At 35.3% G+C, this 21,539-nt stretch overlaps 1 protein-coding gene and 1 non-coding gene across 2 annotated transcripts in view; one reads left to right on the forward strand and one right to left on the reverse strand.

Annotated features, from left to right (window-relative positions):
- WDR7 (WD repeat domain 7) overlaps positions 1–21,539 on the reverse strand; it is a 494,499-nt gene that overhangs the window by 319,959 nt on the left and 153,001 nt on the right. Inside the window, 1 exon segment of the mRNA XM_077135381.1 lies at positions 20,474–20,562. Within this exon segment, the coding sequence (XP_076991496.1) occupies positions 20,474–20,562 (89 nt within the window).
- Positions 9,815–10,005, forward strand: LOC143662857 (U2 spliceosomal RNA). Its single transcript, XR_013165625.1, has one exon. It is a non-coding gene; the product is annotated as a U2 spliceosomal RNA (small nuclear RNA).

Raw genomic sequence — 21,539 nt, forward strand, 5'->3', positions numbered from 1 at the left:
AGAACCGTATGGCACACACATTCTACAACTGGAGGTCAATGTTAAGATTTAGAGGTCACCATTTGACACTTCCTTCCTATGGAGAAATTACCATATGTCATGCGCAAGCATCTTCAAATTAATCCCTCTCCTTTCTTCTGTCACTGAACAGCAATAGGTTTGGGCTCCTGAACAGATTAAGCATTGTCTGCTGAATGATATGTTTGCTTTTCATGGAGTGAAGTTCTTTTGTAACTATAGGAACAGCTGCATGAAAACAACTTTTTCATAATTTCCACACAAATGCATCATAATGCCAATCAGGCACGTGTGAGGTAAACAGTAGAACTAAAAGAAGTTTATGAACAATAACAAAATGAAGAAAATCTAGCTCCATAAACTTAAGAGGCACGCCTTGCACACATAAAAGTTTCATCTGAAGAATTACAATTTTTTATTTCAAGAGATTTTTTTAAAGTCATTATAAAATTAAATTTTATAATATACTTATGCAACAAGCAGACTTACTCACACTTGTATATTCATACCTAAGAACTTCATTATATATGAATTATGTAAAAAAATCCCAAATATTTCCACATTCCATTGAATAATTATATTTTTCAAGTTCATTATTACTTTTCATTAAAAATTCAGTTATTATGGGCTTATAAAATATTCACCTGCCCATACAATAAGTTGGCAAGCTTCAGTGGCAAGGAGTGAATTTTCATATTTCAGCTTTCATGCCATCAAACTTGTTGAGAAAATTCCTTTGCTGACTTCTAACAGTTGGGAATTTTTTATAATTTCACTTTTTATAAAAGGGAGAAAATATCATTACCCCCAAAATTCTGATTTTATCCTTACTTCTGAAAGGACACTAGAATGAGAGGGGGAGAAAATTCAATACAAATTAATGAAAGTTTGGGACTCAATGACAATATGCTAACTAGGTGAAATAATTAGTGGGATGCTTTCTCTAAGGCACATGCCTGAAAAGAAACTAGAAATGCTACTGGAAAAAAACTGATAGAATAAGCACAATATGTCTAACTACAATAATGTTCAATATATATAACTTTATTTTTAAAGAGAGAAAAAAATAAATACTAGTATTATAGTTTTGAGTCATGTTTAAATGATATCTCATGTAGAAATAACCATTTATACTTGTCTTTTAATAAATTCTATGAGTACTAATAATCAAGAAAAATGCTGTAATAGCAATCAGGAAATCAGATTTACCATGCTTTAAAAACCTCTGCATTGCCACCCAAAAAATACTTCATTCAGGCCACCTCATGCAACTAAAGCCTCAGAATCTATAACTACTTGAACAATTCACTGAAAATATTGAGGTTAAACTCTGCTTGAACTTTCACAGGTGGCCACATTTAGAAAAATTAGCAACAGAAATAAGGAGAAAATAATATCACTTCCAAAATAAAAGCTCAATATTTAATGACAAAAAACACATTTGAGAAGTTAAGAGTGGCACTGAACATTGAAGATTTACACCACAAAATATAAACAAGCATTTTACTTCTTAGAACAAAAAAGATGCCAAGTCAACTATCAATTTGCTTCTCTTACCAAGGACTAGTAAAATATAAGGGAAAACAGTCTCAGCATAGCTTTTAAGTGTTGATAGAACTGACACAACTTCTTTATTTCACCCAAGAAAGTCCTTTATGTAAGTAATTTTACAGCTGAGAGCCTCTTCAACTGCTTATTTCCACATGAAGAGATAGATGAAGATAAACTGTACGACAACATATATGCACACAAACGCTCTGGCTTCCCTTTAAATGGGATATATATATATATATATATATATATATATATATATATACACCCAATGATGAAAAATCCATGTTTCTACCTTTGAACAAATGTATTTATTTCTTCATTTGAAATCTGATTCTAAATTTCATTTTTCTCTACTGCTACTGTGATATGAAAAATAAATATAGAAGAGAAAATAACATTCTTTTTGGGGTAGCAAATAAATAAACACAAATAGCCCTTTCAATTTTCAGAGTTAAAAAGGAAAATCTAAAAAAATGCAGAAAACCAAATGCAATGCTGAAAGAAGTCTTTTCCAAAGCTTAACAACAACAAAATGATACAATTATTTGGTAATGAACCCCTTTATCTTAGTAGCACACGATAACCATAATGCTGCCAGGTGGCAGAGGAACAGACAGGAGGAGAAGGGAAAACATGAAAACACAGAAGTTAGGAAACTTTGTAGAGCCAACCACCACCTATGTAATATAAAGGTTTTCAGCATTGAGTCTGCCATCTAGTTTAGAAATCTCAGGGCAGCATTTGCGTTTTTATAAAATTCCTTTAGGTCTATACTTACAGGTATTAGATGGATGAGTATTCTAATCATGTTTTAATTAACATGAAGCATCAGAAACATTAATTCTGATTTCATCGTCTTTTTTTGAATGCGTAACTTTTTTCTTTTTGACACATAAAATTAGATAATGCAACATCTTGCTGGATTAATGAGAATAAATCATATCTCTAATGCTTTAGGATATTGGTACAAATACGGTAGTAACCTTGCTATGAATGGAATCTTGGCAAGAAAATTCTAATTCTCCTTTATTTGGTTTTCTGAAAAATTCTAACTGCAGTGTTTCCTAATGCCAGTAAGAAATTGATTAAAAAAAAAAAACCTATACCAATAAATCTATTTTAATGACCAGAAGCTTAGGAAAGAAATACACTGGTAACTAATGATCTAAAAGTTTTCTTTTCTAAAGAAAGGAAGCCTCATATATTATGTGTTTTGGTGTGAGAGGGAATGTGTGTACAAGCATGCAGTAATCATGAAGGTGATGCCTTAGAACCCCATTAAAATGCTGTCTTTAGCATTATACCTTTGGATTCAGAGAGAGAGAGGAAAATGTCTTTGTATGGGGTCCTATGTCTATTTCAGAAATTAAACTCCTTAATCTACAAAATATGCCTAATGAGATAGAACTGTCTAGTTATTATACAAGATGGCATTTACTTTATTTCAGAATATTTTAATATGGCCAAGAGAATAGCAGTTCATTCAATACGAAGGGCAGTAACAACTATGCACAGTTTAATAAGTCAAACAGTATGGAAAAGTTCACTTCCAATCCTTTTAGTATTTCTTCCAACATTATCTCCATATTACTAACTACAATATTAACTGCAATTTTATTGATTTACCAAACTTACCCATTAGCTATTGGTCTCTACTAATATTATGGTAGATGGAGATTTAGCTTTCACAAACCATATTACCTTGCCAATTTCCTTTCCCTTCCTCCTATCTTCCCGAAATAGTTATACCATGATTCTTGGTTATATCATTATTAAGTGTTTATATTATCTGTATACAAATATAGGTCAAGGTCAATCCAAGTAGCTATCTGAGATCACATTTCCTTTCTTGGACAACATGTTGATTTTTTTTTCTGAATTTAATTCATTTGATTTACTTTCTATGTATCTATTTCTTCTTTCTAAACCCTTCAACAGTCTTCCAGTGATTTTCCACACCCCACTTTCATTTTTCTATGAACCATTTCTTCTGAAGTCATGTGGTAACCTGCATCTATCTGCTGCATCACTGTCACCCTGCAACTGACCTTCACCATCATCCTGCAAATTTCTCAGACTCTCTGAATGTGCTCCCAGTTTCCTGGATGCCATGCCTTTTTTTTTTTTCTAACCTTCGTTTAGTCCTTTATTTTGATGGAATACATATTTTGTCCAGGATGTTGAGAAAATGTACAGTATATTAATTTTTGAGACTTTGCATACGTGAAAATAACATTATTTTGTCTTTTTATTTGATATTTCATTGACAGTTTGCATGCTGAATTCTAAAATGAAAGTCATCTTTTTTCAGCACTTTTTAAGGAGCTACTCCATTGTCCTCTAGCTCTGGGTTACTATTAAAAAGCCCAATGACATTCTTATTCCTGAAACATAACTAATGAAATGGATCGAATTAGTAGAAATGCAACAAGAAACTATACAGAGAAAATAAATGCTATATAAATAATATGATCATGAAAGAGAGGCTACATTTGGAAATTAAGTTATAAAAATTATATCAGCAACTATAATCACTTCAAATATAAAAACACTGAATTGGAGTTTATGAAACTTAGTAAATTGGTATTTCTGAGCACTTTGCATATCATAAACAAATCTCTTATTCTAAGAAATCCCTGTGAAGTTCTTGTGCAATACAGTTATAATTGTGTTGGGTTGTTGTGAGAATAAATGAAAAATACAGAGGAAAGCGAATAGTTTGTTCTAATTAAATCATTTATTCCTGTAATAAATTTATTTATACCATTCAATGTGGGGTTGATACACAACAGATATGAAAACCTTATTTAAGTGATAGAATCATTAAAACCTAGATCTTTGCACGTAGATACTGAATCACAAAATGAGCAACATGTTTAGCTACCACATAGAAAAACTGTACTGCCAGACATTCTCAGGAAAAAGGATATGCTTAAAACCCTGGAAAAGAAGAGCTCAAACAGCAAAGAGCAATAAAAGAATCACAAGCTTCTAGGCAGTATAAGAGACAAAGACCTACCATAATGCAGGATGAATTAAACAGCTTAAGACGGCATTCTGACAGACAGACACATGCCAAAGCAAAATCATAAAAGTGCCAATAATGTTTGAAACATAAAGTAATGCTACTTTACAATCTCTAGATCACTACTGGCTTATGTCAGAATTGTAAAAGTGCAAACATAATATAAATTTGCCTTGGCCTATAACTCCAGCCACGGAGTTAAAACACCAAACACACAAACATACACACACTTCTGTAAAAGATGTCTCCCATTACTTCGCATCCAAAATAAATAATGTTATCTTAACAACAAGAACCACAGGGATAGAGTTCATTATAGTAAAATAAATTTATAACGTAAATGCTAAATTTAAATTAGGTATAAAATTCTTCTATTTTGTTTAATTAACACCTAGTTAGTGTCTAATATGTGCCAGGTATTGGGTTAAGCATATAAATGCACAAAAAAATTAGGCACAGTTCTTGTCCTCAAGTATTCATAGTCTAGTAGCAAAAATAACAGAATAACTAATGAAAATATTATCATAAATTGTATTCCTCTGGATCTCCTCGAAAGCAGAGATTTCTTTTGTCCCCTTTGTGGCATAAGCATCTAGTTATTAAGAAATTGACTCTAGGAATGTAAGGAGAGGGTATTTATTAATTTATTCAAGTATTTACTGAACTCCTTCTATGTACTAGCCATTTTTCCAAGAACTTGGGACAAATCAGTGAACAAAACAGATAAAGTATCCCTGTCTTTATGTTTCAAAAGTGTTTCTAATACTGAATAAATGTATAAGCCAACATAAAAAAAGGGGGCAGGGGCACATAATTTTGACCACAAAATTTTGAGGGGTTCTCAGATACATTCACTGACTTGATACATGGACTCCTGGTTAAAACCTGTTTGTTATCCTCAACAAAATACTAGCAAGGCAAATACAATAGTATATTGAAAAGATTATATACCATGACCAAGTGGGATTTAACCCAGGAATGCAACTGTGGCTCAACATAAGAAAATCAGTTAATGTAATGCAGTACATTAATAGAACAAAGGTATGTGTGCGGTGGGGGGACAATGATTATCTTGAATTGACAGAGAAAAAGCGTTTAACAAAATCCCAAAATCTTTCATGATAACAACTCAACAAACTAGGAATAGAAGGAAACTCCCATGACACATAATAAAGGCCATTTATGAGAAACCCACAGCTAACATTATATTCATGTTGAAAAATTGAAAGTTTCCCCCAGAGATCCAGAATATGAAAAGGGAGGTGGGGCAAGATGGCGGCTTAGCGAGTTGTGGAACTTAGTTCATTCTCCAGAGCAGGAAGAGTACAGAACACCTGCTGGGAGGACATCAGTGACCAAACACATGGTGAACACCAGTCTGGAGCAGGTGGAACAGCTGAGACCCCATACAGAACTGTAAATCCCCCAAGACAAGGAGGCTGGCATCCCTCCCCCATGGGCACTGCAGGCTGGTTCCCCAAAGGGAAAGGAAACAGATTTTACTAGCAATAACTCTAAGTTCAACCAAGCTCCAATTGTGGAATTAATTAACAAATTCCGACTACTAAAAATAGCACCCAGCACAGATGAACTCTAAAGTTTTTGCCCCAGCAGAGAAGGGGCAGAGCTGAAGGAAAAACAAAACATACAGAGGACTTTTGAGATAGACAGCACAAAATGCTGGAAAAGGGTTGAATTCTAAGGAAAGGGGGCACATAGAGCCCAGAGACACAAAGAGCCATGTACCAACTAAAGCTCTTGACTGACAAACCCGAGGAACAGGGGTCTGGCTCTGAAAAGGCTTTTTTTTTCATTCCTCAACAGCTCATTAGATAGAACTGGAAGCACTCTCAGACTCCAGGACTGCAAGAGGCAAGGGGGGAATAATGCTTGTCTGAGAGACAAAATAACCAGTCAAATGAAAGGAGTTAATTCCCTAAAGGGTACATCTTCCCCAATAGCAAGGTGGGGACCAGATCAAGTGGAACCCCTTCTTTGACCCAAGGACTGGAAAACTGAAGCAATTAAAGCCATCCTACATGCTACATCCTGAACTCTGTCTCACCATGCCTCTGGCAGGAAGAGTCTGCTGAAATTAAAGGCACTACATCACTTTACCCTGGTGGGAAGCCGTGGGCAGGCAAGCACCATATGCAGGGCAAGATAGGAAAAGTGTAGAGTCTAGAGGCTTCATGAGAAAGTCTAACAACCAGCTGGGACTCAACCACAGGGAAAAATGATTCATGGCTACTCTTTCCTCCTGAGACATGGCCCTTTTTGATCTGGGAAAATCTGACTGTGATCTATATTATCTAAGGAAACCCTCCTCAAAAAAAAAAAAGCTCCGCATAGGCCAGACAAGAAACAAAAAAACAAGAACTGAATGTCAATTATTGCAGCAGCTTACCCCAAATAGAAGAGATGCAGAAAGACATATTCAAGTCAATCAGTAAACAGATCATCAAATGTCAGACAAAGAAAAAAATTTTAAAGCAGCAAGACACAAGCAATCCATCACACACAAGGAAACTCCAATAAGACTATGTGTGGATTTCTCAGCAGAAACCATGTGGGCAAGAAAGTAGTGGTACGATAAATTTAAAATGTTAAAAAGAGAAGAACTGCCAACCAAGTCTTCTATATCCAGCAAAATTGTCTTTCAAAAATCAGAGGGACATTAAAATATTTTCAGACAAACAATCACTGAAAAAATTTGTAACTAAGAGACTGGCTCTGTAAGAAATATTCAAGGGAACACCACAGGTAGACAGGAAAAAGCAGAAGAGAGAGAGGTCTGGAGAAGAGTGTAGAAATGAAGACTATCAGTAAAGGTAAAAAGAGAAAAGAAAATTAGATGCAACATATAAAATCCAAAAGACAAAATGGTAGAATGTTATTACTGCCCTTACAGTAATAACATTAAATGTTAACGGACTAAACTTCCCAGTCAAAAGACAGGCTGGCAGAATGGGTTAAAAAACAGGATCCATCTATATGCTGTCTAAAGGAGACTCTTTTTTGACCCAGGAAAAAACTGGTTGAAAGTGAAAGGTTCAAAAAAGATATTTATTTCATGCAAACAATCAGAAAAGAGCAGGGGCAGCCACACTAATATCTGACACATTAGACTGCAAATGTGAAACTTTCAAAAGAGACAAAGAAGAATGCTATGCATTAATAAAAGGAAAAATTCAACAAGAAGATGTAACAACCATAAATATTTATGCACTAAGCCAGAGTGTTCCAAAGTTTATGAGGAAAACACAACACTGCAGGGAAAAATAGATAACTCTAGCACAATAGTTGGAGACTTCAATTCCCCACTCTCATCAATGGGTAGGACATATAGACAGAGGATCAATAGAGAAACAGATAATTTGAATAATATGATAAATGAACTGGCCTCAACATACATTTACAGAACATTACATCCCACAACAGCAGGATACTCATTTTTCTCAAGTACTCATAGATCATTCTCAAGGTTAGAGCATATGCTGGGTCACAAAGCAAGTCCCAATAAATTTTACAAGATTGAAATCATATAAAACACTTCTTCATATCATAATGAATGAAGCTGGAAATCCATAATAGGTAAGGGGACAGAAAATTCACAAAAATATGGAGGCTAAGCAATGCATTGTTAAAGAACCAGTGGATCATGTAAGAAATTACAAGAAAAATCAGTAAATATCACAAGGCAAATGAAAATGAAAACACAACATATCAAAATTTATGGGATGCTTCAAAGGCAGTGTTAAGAGGCAAATTTATTGCCTTAAATGCCTATATAAAAAAAAGAAACAGGAAAAATCGAAGAATTAACAGTTGGAAGAACTAGAGAAAGAAGAGCAAACTAACACCAAAGTAAACAAAAGAAAAGAAACAATGAAGATTAGAGCAGAAATAAATGAAATGGAGAACATGAAAACAATGGAGAAAATCAAGAAAACCAGAATTGGTTCTTTAAGAAAATCAATAAAATCGATGCATACTTAGCTAGGTTGACAAAACAGAAAGAAAGAGAGAGAGAGAGATTGGAAGGGAGGAAGGGAGAAAGAGAGAGACAGAGAGAGAATGCAAATAAATAAAATCAGATAGGCAAGAGGAGATATGACTGCTGACCCAGCAGAAATAAAAGAAGTAATAAGAGGATACTAGGAGCAACTACACGCTAATAAACTACACAACTTAGATGAAATGAACAGCTTCCTAGAACGACATGAATGACCAACATTAACTTGGATAACCTCAATAAACCAATCACAAGACTGAATCAGTCATCAAGAAGCTCCCAAAAGAGAAACGTCTAGGACCAGATGGCTTCACATGTAAATTCTACCAAGCATTCCAGAAAGAATTAGTACCAATCCTGCTCAAACTTTTCAAAAAAATTGAAAAGAAGGAAAAGCTACCTAACTCATTCCGTGAAGCCAACATCACCCTAATATCAAAGCCAGACCAAGATACTACAAGAAAAGAAAATTACAGGTCAATCTCTCTAATGAATATAGATGCAAAAATCCTCAACATAATACTGGCAAATCAAATCCAGGAGCACATTAAAAGGATTATACACAATGACCAAGTGGGATTTATTCCAGGTATGTAAGGATGGTTCAAGGCAAAAAAATCAATTTAATGTAATATACCATATCAACAAATTACAGCAGAAAAACCACATGATCATCTCAATTGATGCATAAAAGGCATGTGACAAAACTCAACACCCTCTCTTGCAGAAAACAAGAAAGGATAGGAATAGAAGGGAAATTTCTCAACTTGATAAAGAGATATATGAAAAACCCACAGCTACCATCATCCTCAGCAGGGAAAGACTGAAAGCTTTCCCTCTAAGATCAGGAACAAGACCAGGATGCCCACTGTCACCAGCGTTATTCAATACTGTGCTTAAAGTTCTACCTAGAGCAATTAAACAAGAAAAAGAAGTAAAAGGCATACAAATTGGAAAGGAAGAAGTAAAGTTCTCACTGCAGATGACATGATACTTTATGTCAAAAATCCCCAAAATCTACACAAAGCTACTAGAGCTAATAAATGAGTACAGCAAAGTAGCAGGGCACGAGACCAACACCCAAAGATCAGTTGTGTTTCTATTCACTGGTAATGAGCAATTTGAGGAGGAAATCAAGAAAAAAATGCTATTTACAATACCAACAAAAAGAATAAAATATTTAGGAATAAATTTAACTAAGTATCGCTTCTCGACCTTTTGGCTGAGATCAAGTGTAGTATCTGTTCTTACCAGTTTGATATCTGATACGTCCTCTACCCGAGGACAATATATTAAATGGATTTTTGGAGCAGGGAGATGGAATGGGGGCTTGCTCCATCCACTCCACGCATCGACCTGGTATTGCAGTACTTCCAGGAACGGTGCACCAAAAAAAAAAAAAATAAAGAAAAAAAAAAAATTTAACTAAGTATACAAAAGACCTATATACAGAAATTGCTAAAAGAAATCATGGAAGACCTAAATAATGGAAGGACATACTGTGATCATGGATTGGAAGACTAAATATACTTAAGATGTCAATTCTACCCAGATTGATTTATAGATGTAATGCAATACCAATTAAAATCCCAAAAACTTACATTGCAGAAATAGGAAAATCAACAATCAAACTTATTTGGAAGGAAAAGGTACCCTAAATAGCTAAAAATATCTTGAGAAAGGAAAATGAACTGGGAGGTCTCACACCACTGGACTTCAAAGCATACTACAAACCTACAGTGGAAGAAACAGCATGTTACTGGCATAAAGACAGATATACTGAACAACAGAATCAAATAGACTGTTCAGAAATAGATCCTCTCATCTATGGACAATTGATCTTTGATAAGACGGTCAAGTCAACCAACCTGGGACAGAGCAGCCTCTACAACAAATGGTGCTTGGAGAACTGGATATTCATATGCAAAAGAATGAAAGAGAATGAATCTTACACCCTAATAAAAAATTAACTCAAAATGGATCAAAGTCCTAAACATCAAAGTTAAGAATATAAAACTTTTAGAACAAAATGTAGGGAAATACCCAATAAATATTGTAACAGGAGATGGTTTGTTAGATCTTACACTCAAAGCACAGGAATTGAAAAAACAAATAGATAAATGGAAACTCCTCAAAATTAAACACTTTCGTGCATCAACGAACTTTCTCAAGAAAATAAAAAGGCAGTCTAAGCAATGGGAGACAATATTTGGAAATTACATATCAGACAAGGGTTTAGTATCTAGAACATATAAAAAGATTGTCCAACTCAACAACAAAAAGACAAACAACCCAATTTAAAAATGGGCAAAAGACAGAAACAGACACTTCTCAGAAGAGGAAATACAAATGGCTAAAAGGCACATGAAAAGACGTTCAACTTCACGAGCTATTAGGGAAATGCAAATCAAAACGACACTGAGATACAATCTGACACCTAACTAAAATGGCCATTATAAAACAAAAAACAAAAAAAAACAGAAAATGACAGATGCTAGAGGGGATGTGGAGAAAGGGGCACACTTATCCACTGCTGGTGGGAATGTAAAATGGTACAATCACTCTGGAAGGCAGTTTGGTGATTCCTTGGGAAGCTAAGTATAGAATTGCCATATGATCCAACAATCCCATTATTAGGTATTTGAGAGGAACTGAGGGCAAGGACACAAATGGACATTTGCATGCCAATGTTTATAGCAGCAATCATTATTTATGATTGCCAAGATATGGAAACAGCCAAATGTCCATCAATGGATGAGTGGCTAAACTAGCTGTAGCATATACATACAATGGAATTTTATGCATCTGTAAGACAGAATAAAGTCATGAAGCATATAACAATGTGGATGAACTCTGAGGACATTATGTTGATTGAAATTAGCCAGAAACAAAAGGAGAAATACTGCATGGTCTCACTAATATGAACTAACTTTAATGAGTGAACTTTGAGAATTGAAGTTAAGAACACAGTTTATTAGGAGATAGAAAATAGGGAAGAGATTGGGCAAGTGCTGCTGAAGAAATACAGATTGCGCAAGGACTGATTGTAAAAATTCAGAAATGGATAGCACAATACTACCTGATTGTAGCACAATAATATAAGTACACTGAATGAAGCTGAACGTGAGTATGACTGAAGGAGAAGGGCTGGGACACAAATAAAACCAGATGAAATAGGGGATAAAGACTTAGCATAATTTAGGAATGCCTAAAGTGGACAATAATGGTAATTAAAAGCACAAATAAAGAAATGTTTTTGCATGAGGGAAAACAAATGAAAGTCGACACTGCAGCGTGTTGAAAATAGATGGTATATGGGAAAAGTGCAATCAATGCAAATTAGGGTCTACAGTCAACAGTAACACTGTAATATGCTTTCACTGAATGTAACAAGGCATTATGCCAAAATGCAATGTCAACACACAGGGTGCATGGAAGAGGGGTATGGATACTTTGTGGAAGAAAAGGAATTGTTTTCACACAGATTATGGTGGTGAAGGCATGTCCGTACAATTAGGTTAGACTGTATTTTGTGTGAATAAACTGTTTAAAAATGAACAGAGAGAAACAAGTGCTAGAGAAAATGCAGAAAAAGAAATATACCTATTCACTTTCAATAGGGAAACTGAGAGATGCAGCATCTTGGAGAACAGTGTGGTGATTCTACAGGAGGCTAGGTTTGGAGTTGCCATATGCTCCTGAAACCCCGCTGATCAGTATATACCTGGAGTGTGGAAACAGGGATGGACATTTGCACACTGATGTTTATGGAGGCAGTATTTCTGATTCACAATGGATGGAGGTGGCCTAAGAGTAAAATGACTGAGGAATGGAAAGGGGAACTATGGACTATACTGAGTGGCTGCAAGAAGGTATGAAGTTGTGAGGCACGCACCTAGGTGTATGAACCTTAAGAACTGTATGTTGAATGAAATGTCAGAAACAAAAAGACAAATATTATCAGGCCTCAATCATATGGACTAACTGTAATATAAAAACTCAATGAACTGAACTCGAGAACATGAGCTATCAGCTTGGGGCCTACTGTAAAGGATCCCAGATTGCAAGCTCATACAGCATCACATATTCAGGAGCTGTAACTGTTATTTCTAAATCCTGAGATATTTGTTTATACCTGGTTGTTCCCAGAAACTTCCGGTATTTATGTAACAGCTGAGACTCAGAGTTAGAGCTCTGAAGCTGTCAACAGTACCCCATGCAGGAACTGTTTAAAAAGTTGAAAAAGTGGCCAGACTTCGAGTAGTGATATGAATGAAACTGATCTGAATAGGACTAAGATAAATCAGAATACAGGGTAAAGGATGATACTGTAAATATTTTAAAACTTCAATGTCTATATAAGACTAAAGGAAGAGCTGTTTATTAGATGCAAAATTTATATTTTGGGTAGTGCATTTCTTAATTAACTTGTACGGTCAGTTTAGTTGAACACCATAAGTACATGGAATCTTGAATAGGGTATGAGATTTTGTTGGTTTTTTCAGGTAGTGTGATACCCTAATATATCCCAGAGAAATCTGGGCAGTGAATAAAGAAATATTTGCAAAGTTCCCTTTGGGAACTGCGGAGAAAGGAGGAAATATTCAACTTCCACATATGGAGAATTTCTGATGTATCTTGCAAGCAATGCAGACAACCAAATCAATAGGCTGAGCCCTAAATCTTGGGTTCTGCCCCTCAAAACTTATTCCTGCAAAGTATAGGCTAAGCCTACTTAAAATGAGGCCAAAGAGACACCCCCAGTGAACCTCTTTTGTTGCTCAGATATGGCTTTTCTCTCTAAGCTAACTCAGCAGTTAAGCTGACTGCCCACCACCCTACACAGGACATTAACTCTCAAAGGTGTAAATCTCCCTGGCAACATGGGATAGAATGCCAGGGATGATCTGGGACCCAGCATCAAGGGATTAAGAAAGTCTTCTTGACCAAAAGGGTGAGGAGACAGAAGACACAAAGTTTCAGTGGCTGAGAGATTTGAAATGTAGTCAAGAGGTTATCCTGGAGATTATTCTTATGGATTATACAGATATCCCTTTTCACTTTACGGTGGCTGGATGGAAGTACCTGAAACTGTTGAGCTGGGTTCCAGTAGCCTTGATTCTTGAAGATGACTATATAAATATATAGCTTTTACACTGTGACTGTGTGATTGTGAAAACCTTGTGTCCAGTCATTCTTTATCCATGGTATGGACAGGTGAGTTAAAAAAATATGGTTAAAAATAAATAAATAGGGGACTTATGGGCCAAGATGGCAGCTTAACAATGTGCGCATTTTAGTTCGTCCTACAGAAAAACTACTAAATAACCAGAAACAGTACAGAACAGCTCCTGGGGCCGTCAGTGACCGGACTCACAGCGTACCCCAGTCTGGATCAGCTGGACCGGCTGCGAGCGCCCCAGAACCGTGAGTTCCCAGAACTGTGGTGGCCAGCACCCCTCCCCCACAGGCTGCTTCCCAGAGTGGACAGGAAAGGGACTTTACCAGCAGCAGGGGCTGAGCCCAACTAAATGCCAATTGTGGAATTAATTAACAAGTTCTGACTACTAAAAATAGACCCCCAGCTCAGGTGAAACTGGTCAAAGAGGAGGTCGCTGATTTTTGCCCCGGAGCCGAGGGGGCAGGGCTGACAGAAAAAGAAAAAAAAAGGAAACAGAGGTTTTTGTGGTTGTGTTTCTACAAAGCTATGACTGCCTCTGGATTCAGTGGCAGGACTTCTCAGGCTGCAACTGCCTCAGACATAGGCAGAAACAAGGTTGTTTGAAAGCATGTCTGGAGCCTGTGCCTTCCCCAGGGGAGGGGTGAAGCCCAACTCAGGTGGAATCCCTCCCTCAAGGAATTCAAACCCCAGGGCTTGAAACTTTGGAGCCATTAAAACCAGCCTACAACCTCTCCTCTGTCTCAACCACGCCCCCTGCAGGGAGAGTCTGCCAAACTTAAAGGTACTGCATCATCTTATGCTGGTGGGACCTGCAGGCAGACAAGCACCACATACTGGGCAGGACAAGAAAAACAGAGTCCAGAGACTTCACAGGAAAGTCTTTCAACCTGCTGGGTCTCACCCTCAGGGAAAACCAATGCAGGTGACTCTTTCTTCCTGCGAGGGGGCCAGTTTGGTCTGGGAAAATCCGACTGGGGTCTATAATACCTAAGTAGACCCTCCTAAGTGTGGGGGGAGAAAGGCACCATACAAGCAGGGCAAGAAACAAGAAAACAAGAACTGAAAAATTCTCCTCTGTTAAACAAAACCTAAGCTAGAGATAAAGCTAAACTGAATGTAAAAGAACAGATAGACAACAAATTCATCCAGCAAGAAAAAACTAGGTAAAAGAAGTGAAAGCAATCTCTAGAATAAACTAATTAAGGTAATTAACTGCCTAGATGCCAGCAAAAAATAACAAATCAAACTAGGAAAATTGAAGATATGGCCCAGTCAAAGGAACGAACCAACAATTCAAATGAGCTACAGGAGCTGAAACAATTAATTCAGAATATATGAACAGATATGGAAAACCTCATCAAAAACCAAATCAATGAATTAAGGGAGGATATAAAGAAGGCAAGAAAAGAACAAAAAGAAGAAATCGAAAGTCTGAAAAAACAAATCACAGAACTTATGGGAATGAAAGGCACGATAGAGGAGATGAAAAAAAACAATGGAAACCTACAATGGTAGATTTCGAGAGACAGAACATAGGATCAATGAACTGGAGGATGGGACATCTGAAATCCAACAAAAAAAAGAAAACAGGGGAAAAAATGGAAAAATATGAGTAAGGACTCAGGGAATTGAAGGACAATATGAAATGCACAAATATACGTGTTGTGGATATCCCAGAAGGAGAAGAGAAGGGAAAAGGAGGAGAAAAACTAATGGAGGAAATGAACACTGAAAATTTCCCAACTCTTAGGAAAGACTTAAAATTACAGATCCAAGAAGTGCGGCAGACCCCAAAGAGAATAGATCCAAATAGACATACTCCAAGACAATTACTAATCAAAATGTCAGAGATCAAAGAGAAAGAGAGAATCTTGTAAGCAGCAAGAGAAAAGCAATCCATCACATACAAGGGAAGCCCAGTAAGACTATGCATAGATTTCTCAGCAGAAACCATGGAGGCGAGAAGACAGTGGGATGATATATTTAAATTATTAAAAGAGAAAAACTGCCAACCAAGAATTCTATATTCAGCAAAATTGTCCTTTGAAAATGAGGGAGAAATTAAAACAATTTCAGACAAAAAATCACTGAGAGAATTTGTGACCAAGAGACCAGCTCTGCAAGAAATACTAAAGGGAGCATTAGAGACAGATACGAAGACAGAAGAGAGAGGTGTGGAGAAGAGTGTAGAAAGGAAGACTATGAGTAAAGGTAAAGAGAAGGAAAATTAGATATGACATATAAAATCCAGAAGGCAAAATAGTAGAAGAAAGTTACCCATGCAGTAATAACACTGAACGTTAATGGATTAAACTCTTCAATCAAAAGACATAGTCTGGCAGAATGGATTAAAAAACAGGACCCATCTATATGCTGTCTCTACTCAAAGGACATGAGGGCAAGGACACAAATGGGCATTTACACACCAATGTCTATAGCAGCATTATTTACAATTACCAAGAGATGGAAACAGTCAAAATGTCCATCAACAGACAGGTGGCTAAACAAACTGTGGCATATACATATGATGGAATATTATGCAGCTGTAAGACAGAATAAAGTTATGAAGTATATAACAACATGGATGGACCTTAAGGACATTATGCTGAGTGAGATTTGCCAAAAACAAAAGGACAAATACTGTATGGTCTCACTGATATGAACTGACATTAGTGAACAAACTTGGAATATTTCGTTTGTGACAGAGACCATCAGGAGACAGAAATGGGGTAGGATATTGGGTAACTGGAGCTGAAGGGATACAGATTGTACAACAGGACTGAATGCAAAAACTCAGAAATGGACAGCACAATATTACCTAACTGTAATATAATTATGTTAAAACACTGAATGAAGCTGAATGTGAGAATGATAGAGGGAGGAGGGTTGGAGACATAACTGAAATCACAAAGAAAAATAGACGATAAAGATTGAGATGGTATAATCTAGGAATGCCTAGAGTGTATAATGATAGTGACTAAATGTACAAATTTAAAAAATGTTTTTGCATGAGGAAGAACAAAGGAATGTCATTACTGCAGGGTGCTGAAAATTGATGGTAATTAATATTTTAAAATTTCAACTTATGTGTGAGACTAAAGCAAAAAATGTTTATTTGGTACAAAATTTATATTTTGACTAGTGCATGTCCTAATATAACTTATGTACATAGTTGGTGGAACAACATAAGTACATGGAACTTTGAGTAGGACATGAGATTTTGTTGGTTTGTCCATAGTGATGCCCCAATGAATCCCAGAGTGATTTGATCAGTGAGTGGAAAAGTATTTGCAAAGTCCTCTTTGGGGAATGGTGAGAACGGGGGAAAATTCAATGCCCCCTAGTTGAATTCTTGATATTCTTATAAGCAGTGTGGACAACCAAAGCTATAGGCTGAGCCCCCAGTCTTGGGGTATGTTTATATGAAACTTAACCCCACAAAGGATAGGTCAAGCCTACCTAAAATTAGGCCTAAGAGTCACCCCCAAGAGAGTCTCTTTGGTTGCTCAGATGTGGTCTCTCTCTACAGCCAACACAACAAGCAAACTCACCATCCTCCCCTTGTCTATGTGGGACATGACTTCCAGGGGTGTGGACCTTCCTGACAACGTGGGACAGAAATCCTAGAATGAGTGGAGACTCAGCATGAAGGGATTGAGAAAAACCCTAGAATGAGCTGAGACTCAGTATCAAGGGATTGAGAAAACCTTCTCGACCAAAAGGGGAAGAGTGAAAGGAGACAAAGTGTCAATGGCTGAGAGATTCCAAACAGAGTAGAGAGGCTATCCTGGAGGCTATTCTTACGCATTAAGTAGATATCACCTTGTTATTCAAGACGTAATGGAGTGGCTGGAGGGAACCGCCTGAAAATGTAGAGCTGTGTTCCAGTAGCCATGTTTCTTGATGATGATTGTATAATGATATAGCTTTCACAATGTGACTGTGTGATTGTGAAAACCTTGTGTCTGATGCTCCTTTTATCTACTTTGTCAACAGATGAGTAGAACATATGGAATAAAATTAAATAATAAGGGGAACAAATGTTAAAATAAATTTAGTTTGAAATGCTAGTGATCAATGAAAGGGAGGGGTAAGGGGTATGGTATGCATAATTTTTTTTCTGTTTTCATTTTATTTCTTTTTATGTTATCTTTTATTTCTTTTTCTGAATTGATGCAAATGTTCTAAGAAATGACCATGGTGATGAATATGCAACTATGTGATGATATTGCGAATTACTGATTATACATGTAGAACGGAATGATTATATACTAAGAATGTGTTTCTTTGTTGTCATTTTTTTTATTTAAAATTAAAAAAAAATTTTTTTTAAAGCAGAATTTGAAATAAATAAATAAATAAATAAATAAATAAATAAATAAATAATGGGATAACAAAGGGTAAAATAAATTGGGTAGATGGAAATAGTAGTGATCAGTGAGGGTGAGGGGTAAGGACTATATGAGTTTTTTCTTTTTTCTTTTTATTTCTTTTTCTGGAGTGATGCCAATGTTCTAAAAATAATCATGGTAATGAATAAACAACTATGTGATGATATCGTACGTCACTGATGTACACTATGTATTGAATGTATGTATGTGAAGATTAGTCAATAAAAATATTTTAAGAAAAAAGAATAAGTCAGGGATATCCACTTTCACCATTGCTTTGCAACATTGTACTAGAAGTTCTAGTCAGGGCAATTAGGCAAGAAAAAGAAATAAAAGGCATCTAATTTGAAAAGACAGAAAATGATCTCTATTCACATTTGACATAATCTTATATGCAGAAAACCCCAAATGATTCACAATGAAAACTGCTAGAGTTATAAATGAATTCAGCAAAGTTGCAGGATACAAGATTAATATGCAAAAACCTTATGCTTCAACAACAGCAATGAACAATTGGAAAAGTAAATTAAGAAAACAATCCTATTTACAATAACTTCTAAAATAATAAAATACCTAAGAATACATTTAATCAATGAGGTTAAAGATTCATACATTGAAAACTATAAGATATTGCTGAAAGAAATTAGATACATAAATAAATGTAAAGACATTGCATGTCATGGAATGGAAGTTTAATATTAAGATGCTAACACTATCCAAAGCAACCTCCAGATTCAATGCCAATGTAATACGTTTAAGACATGTTATATACAAAGCATGTTATAATGATAATGATAAGGATAATGTCAGATTTCTCATCAGAAAGAATATTTAAGACAACTGGAGAGTATCACCTTTAAAGCATTAAAAGATAAAAACGGTCAACCTAGAATTCTATATGGATCAAAGTATCTTTCACAAACTAAGGCAAATAAAGATGTCTTCAGACATCCAAAAAGTGAAATAGCAGGCCCTTACTGCAAGAAATGTTAAAGCAAGTCCTTCAGGTAAAATGAAAATTATACCAGAGAGAAATCTGGATCTACAAAATGGAATGAAGAGCACCAAAACAAGTAATTACATGGGTAAAGATGCATGTTTTTTTTCTTATTATTTAAATGTCTTTAAAGTATAATTGACTATTAAACATAAATAATAATAATTATTTGGGTTTATAACACGTTAAAAGTAATAGTATGACAACAACAACATAAAGGTCAGGATGTGAGAAACAGAAGTATACTAATAATAAGGTTCTTAATATTAAATGTTAAGTGGTATAATATCTGAAGGTATATCATGATAATTTCAAGATGTATATTACAAATATGAACACAACAAATTAAAAATTAACTAATAAATTAAGAAAGGAGATAAAATGGAATGATAAAACATACTATATTAAATCGAAGGTGGTTTAAAAAGGAAATAAAGGAATAAATAGGACAAAGAGAAAAGTAAGTAGCAAGATGACAGAGTCAAACCTGACCATGTCAACATGGTCAGCACACCAAATGTAAATATTTTCAACACCCCAATTAAAAAGCAGATTAGATCTGAGAAAAAAGCAAGACCCAACTATAAGCTTCCTACAAGAAACTCACTTTAAATATAAAGTCTAAGAGGTAAAAAGTAAAAGGATTAGAAGAGGGACGTCATGCTGACAGTAGCCAAAACTACTGGAGTGGTTCTATTACTATAAACAAAGTAAACTGCAGAGGAAAGAATATCACCCAGGATACAGAAAGTTATTTCTTAATGATAAAAGTGCCAAAAAAAAAAAAATCAAGAAAAAACAAAGCTATACACAGAAATTAGAGTATATGACAATTTAAACAGAAAGAAAAGATAAACAGTTTCAAACAAGGATTTCCACTTGCAAATTAAATGCATAAATTGCTGGCAAATAGCAGAAAATTAGCTATATTATAGAACTGTGAATTTAAACATTTCAAAATAGAGTTTAAAATAGGTACAACTTTTAGATTCTAGATACACATAATTATGTCACTACTGTTGTCAAGTTAAGGTGCCCCTAATGTATAAAAATTAGGTCAAAGACAGTACAATAAAATTATGTGAAATATGCTCGTTCATCAATTTCTAAATAAATCTGATTTATTTTTAAGTGACATCTTAATTGTCCATAGTTACATCTGGAATATAACAAGTTTTCTCCCTTTTAACAATCTGAGACAAACAAAATGTTATGATTACATATTAGCTATGCCTCCACAGTTTCTTGAGCTGAAATGTCATGTCAATTGCTTAATGAAATTTAATTTTACCTTGTTTAATCTGTCCTTGCACAATATTACTGGAAGTTGGAAGGGAACTCCTTGCCTTAGCAAGCTCTGGGGTGCTTGGTCTAGGTGGCCTTTAAAAAGAAGGAAAAAAATGCATGTAGATACATATTTTTTTCATATTTTCAGAGCCTTTTAAAATATTAAATTTCCTAGTTGCAAATGAATTGAAAAAGATAATAATACAGAAAATTTTCAATTGACTGTTTCAAAAGGTTTGTTTTTGTTTTGTACCTATTGACATTACCAAAGTTTTTAATGTGGCAAAATAATTAAGTAAGCAGGTAGCAAGTATAAATTTACATCAAAAATTTATACTTTATGCGAGTTTAAGAAATTATTTGTGGAAAGTACCATCGTTGACAGGTAAATATCATAATTAGAGTCCTTCATTCTTCAATGTTAGTAGGCTGAGATTTCAGCCTATCCCATCCCATTGGCCCAAGTGAATTCATGGATCAATACATGAGTTCCAAAACAATCAGCCCTAAAATCTGAAAAAGGTAAAAAGGTATTAAGAACTCTTAGACAGGTAGCAAAGAATAGGAGTTAAGCCTATTACAGACTCCAGAGGCAGACTGCCTTGCTTTGAATTCTGGCTCTACCACTTACTAGCTATTTGACTTGGCCAAGTTACTTTATGTTCTATGCCTCAGTTTACTTATCTGCAACAAAAGCACTTTCCTTATAGGGCTAATAGCATAAAAAGAGTTAATATTTGTGAAGTGTTTAGAACGGAGACTGACTCAAAGTCAGTGCTACCTAGGTATTTTCTGGATTAAAAAAAAATGTCTTGATATACTCAATACAGTCTAATAAATCAGGGCTCAAAAATTTGTTTTTAGGACTTTGAGAAAATAGGAAATAGCAACTAAGGATAAGAATCCTAGAAACATTAAAATGATACTCTCCCAAACTTAAAAAGAGTTGTGTTCCTTTTTCTTGTAAGCTCATTTTCTACCTCTACTGAAAAATTCTGACAATACTTCTCACAAGATCTGAAGCCAACCATTGAACACATATCGTTCATTACATATGGGAGACAACAAGG

Source organism: Tamandua tetradactyla, chromosome 18, assembly GCF_023851605.1.
Source record: "Tamandua tetradactyla isolate mTamTet1 chromosome 18, mTamTet1.pri, whole genome shotgun sequence".
NCBI classification, from domain to species: Eukaryota; Metazoa; Chordata; class Mammalia; order Pilosa; family Myrmecophagidae; genus Tamandua; species Tamandua tetradactyla.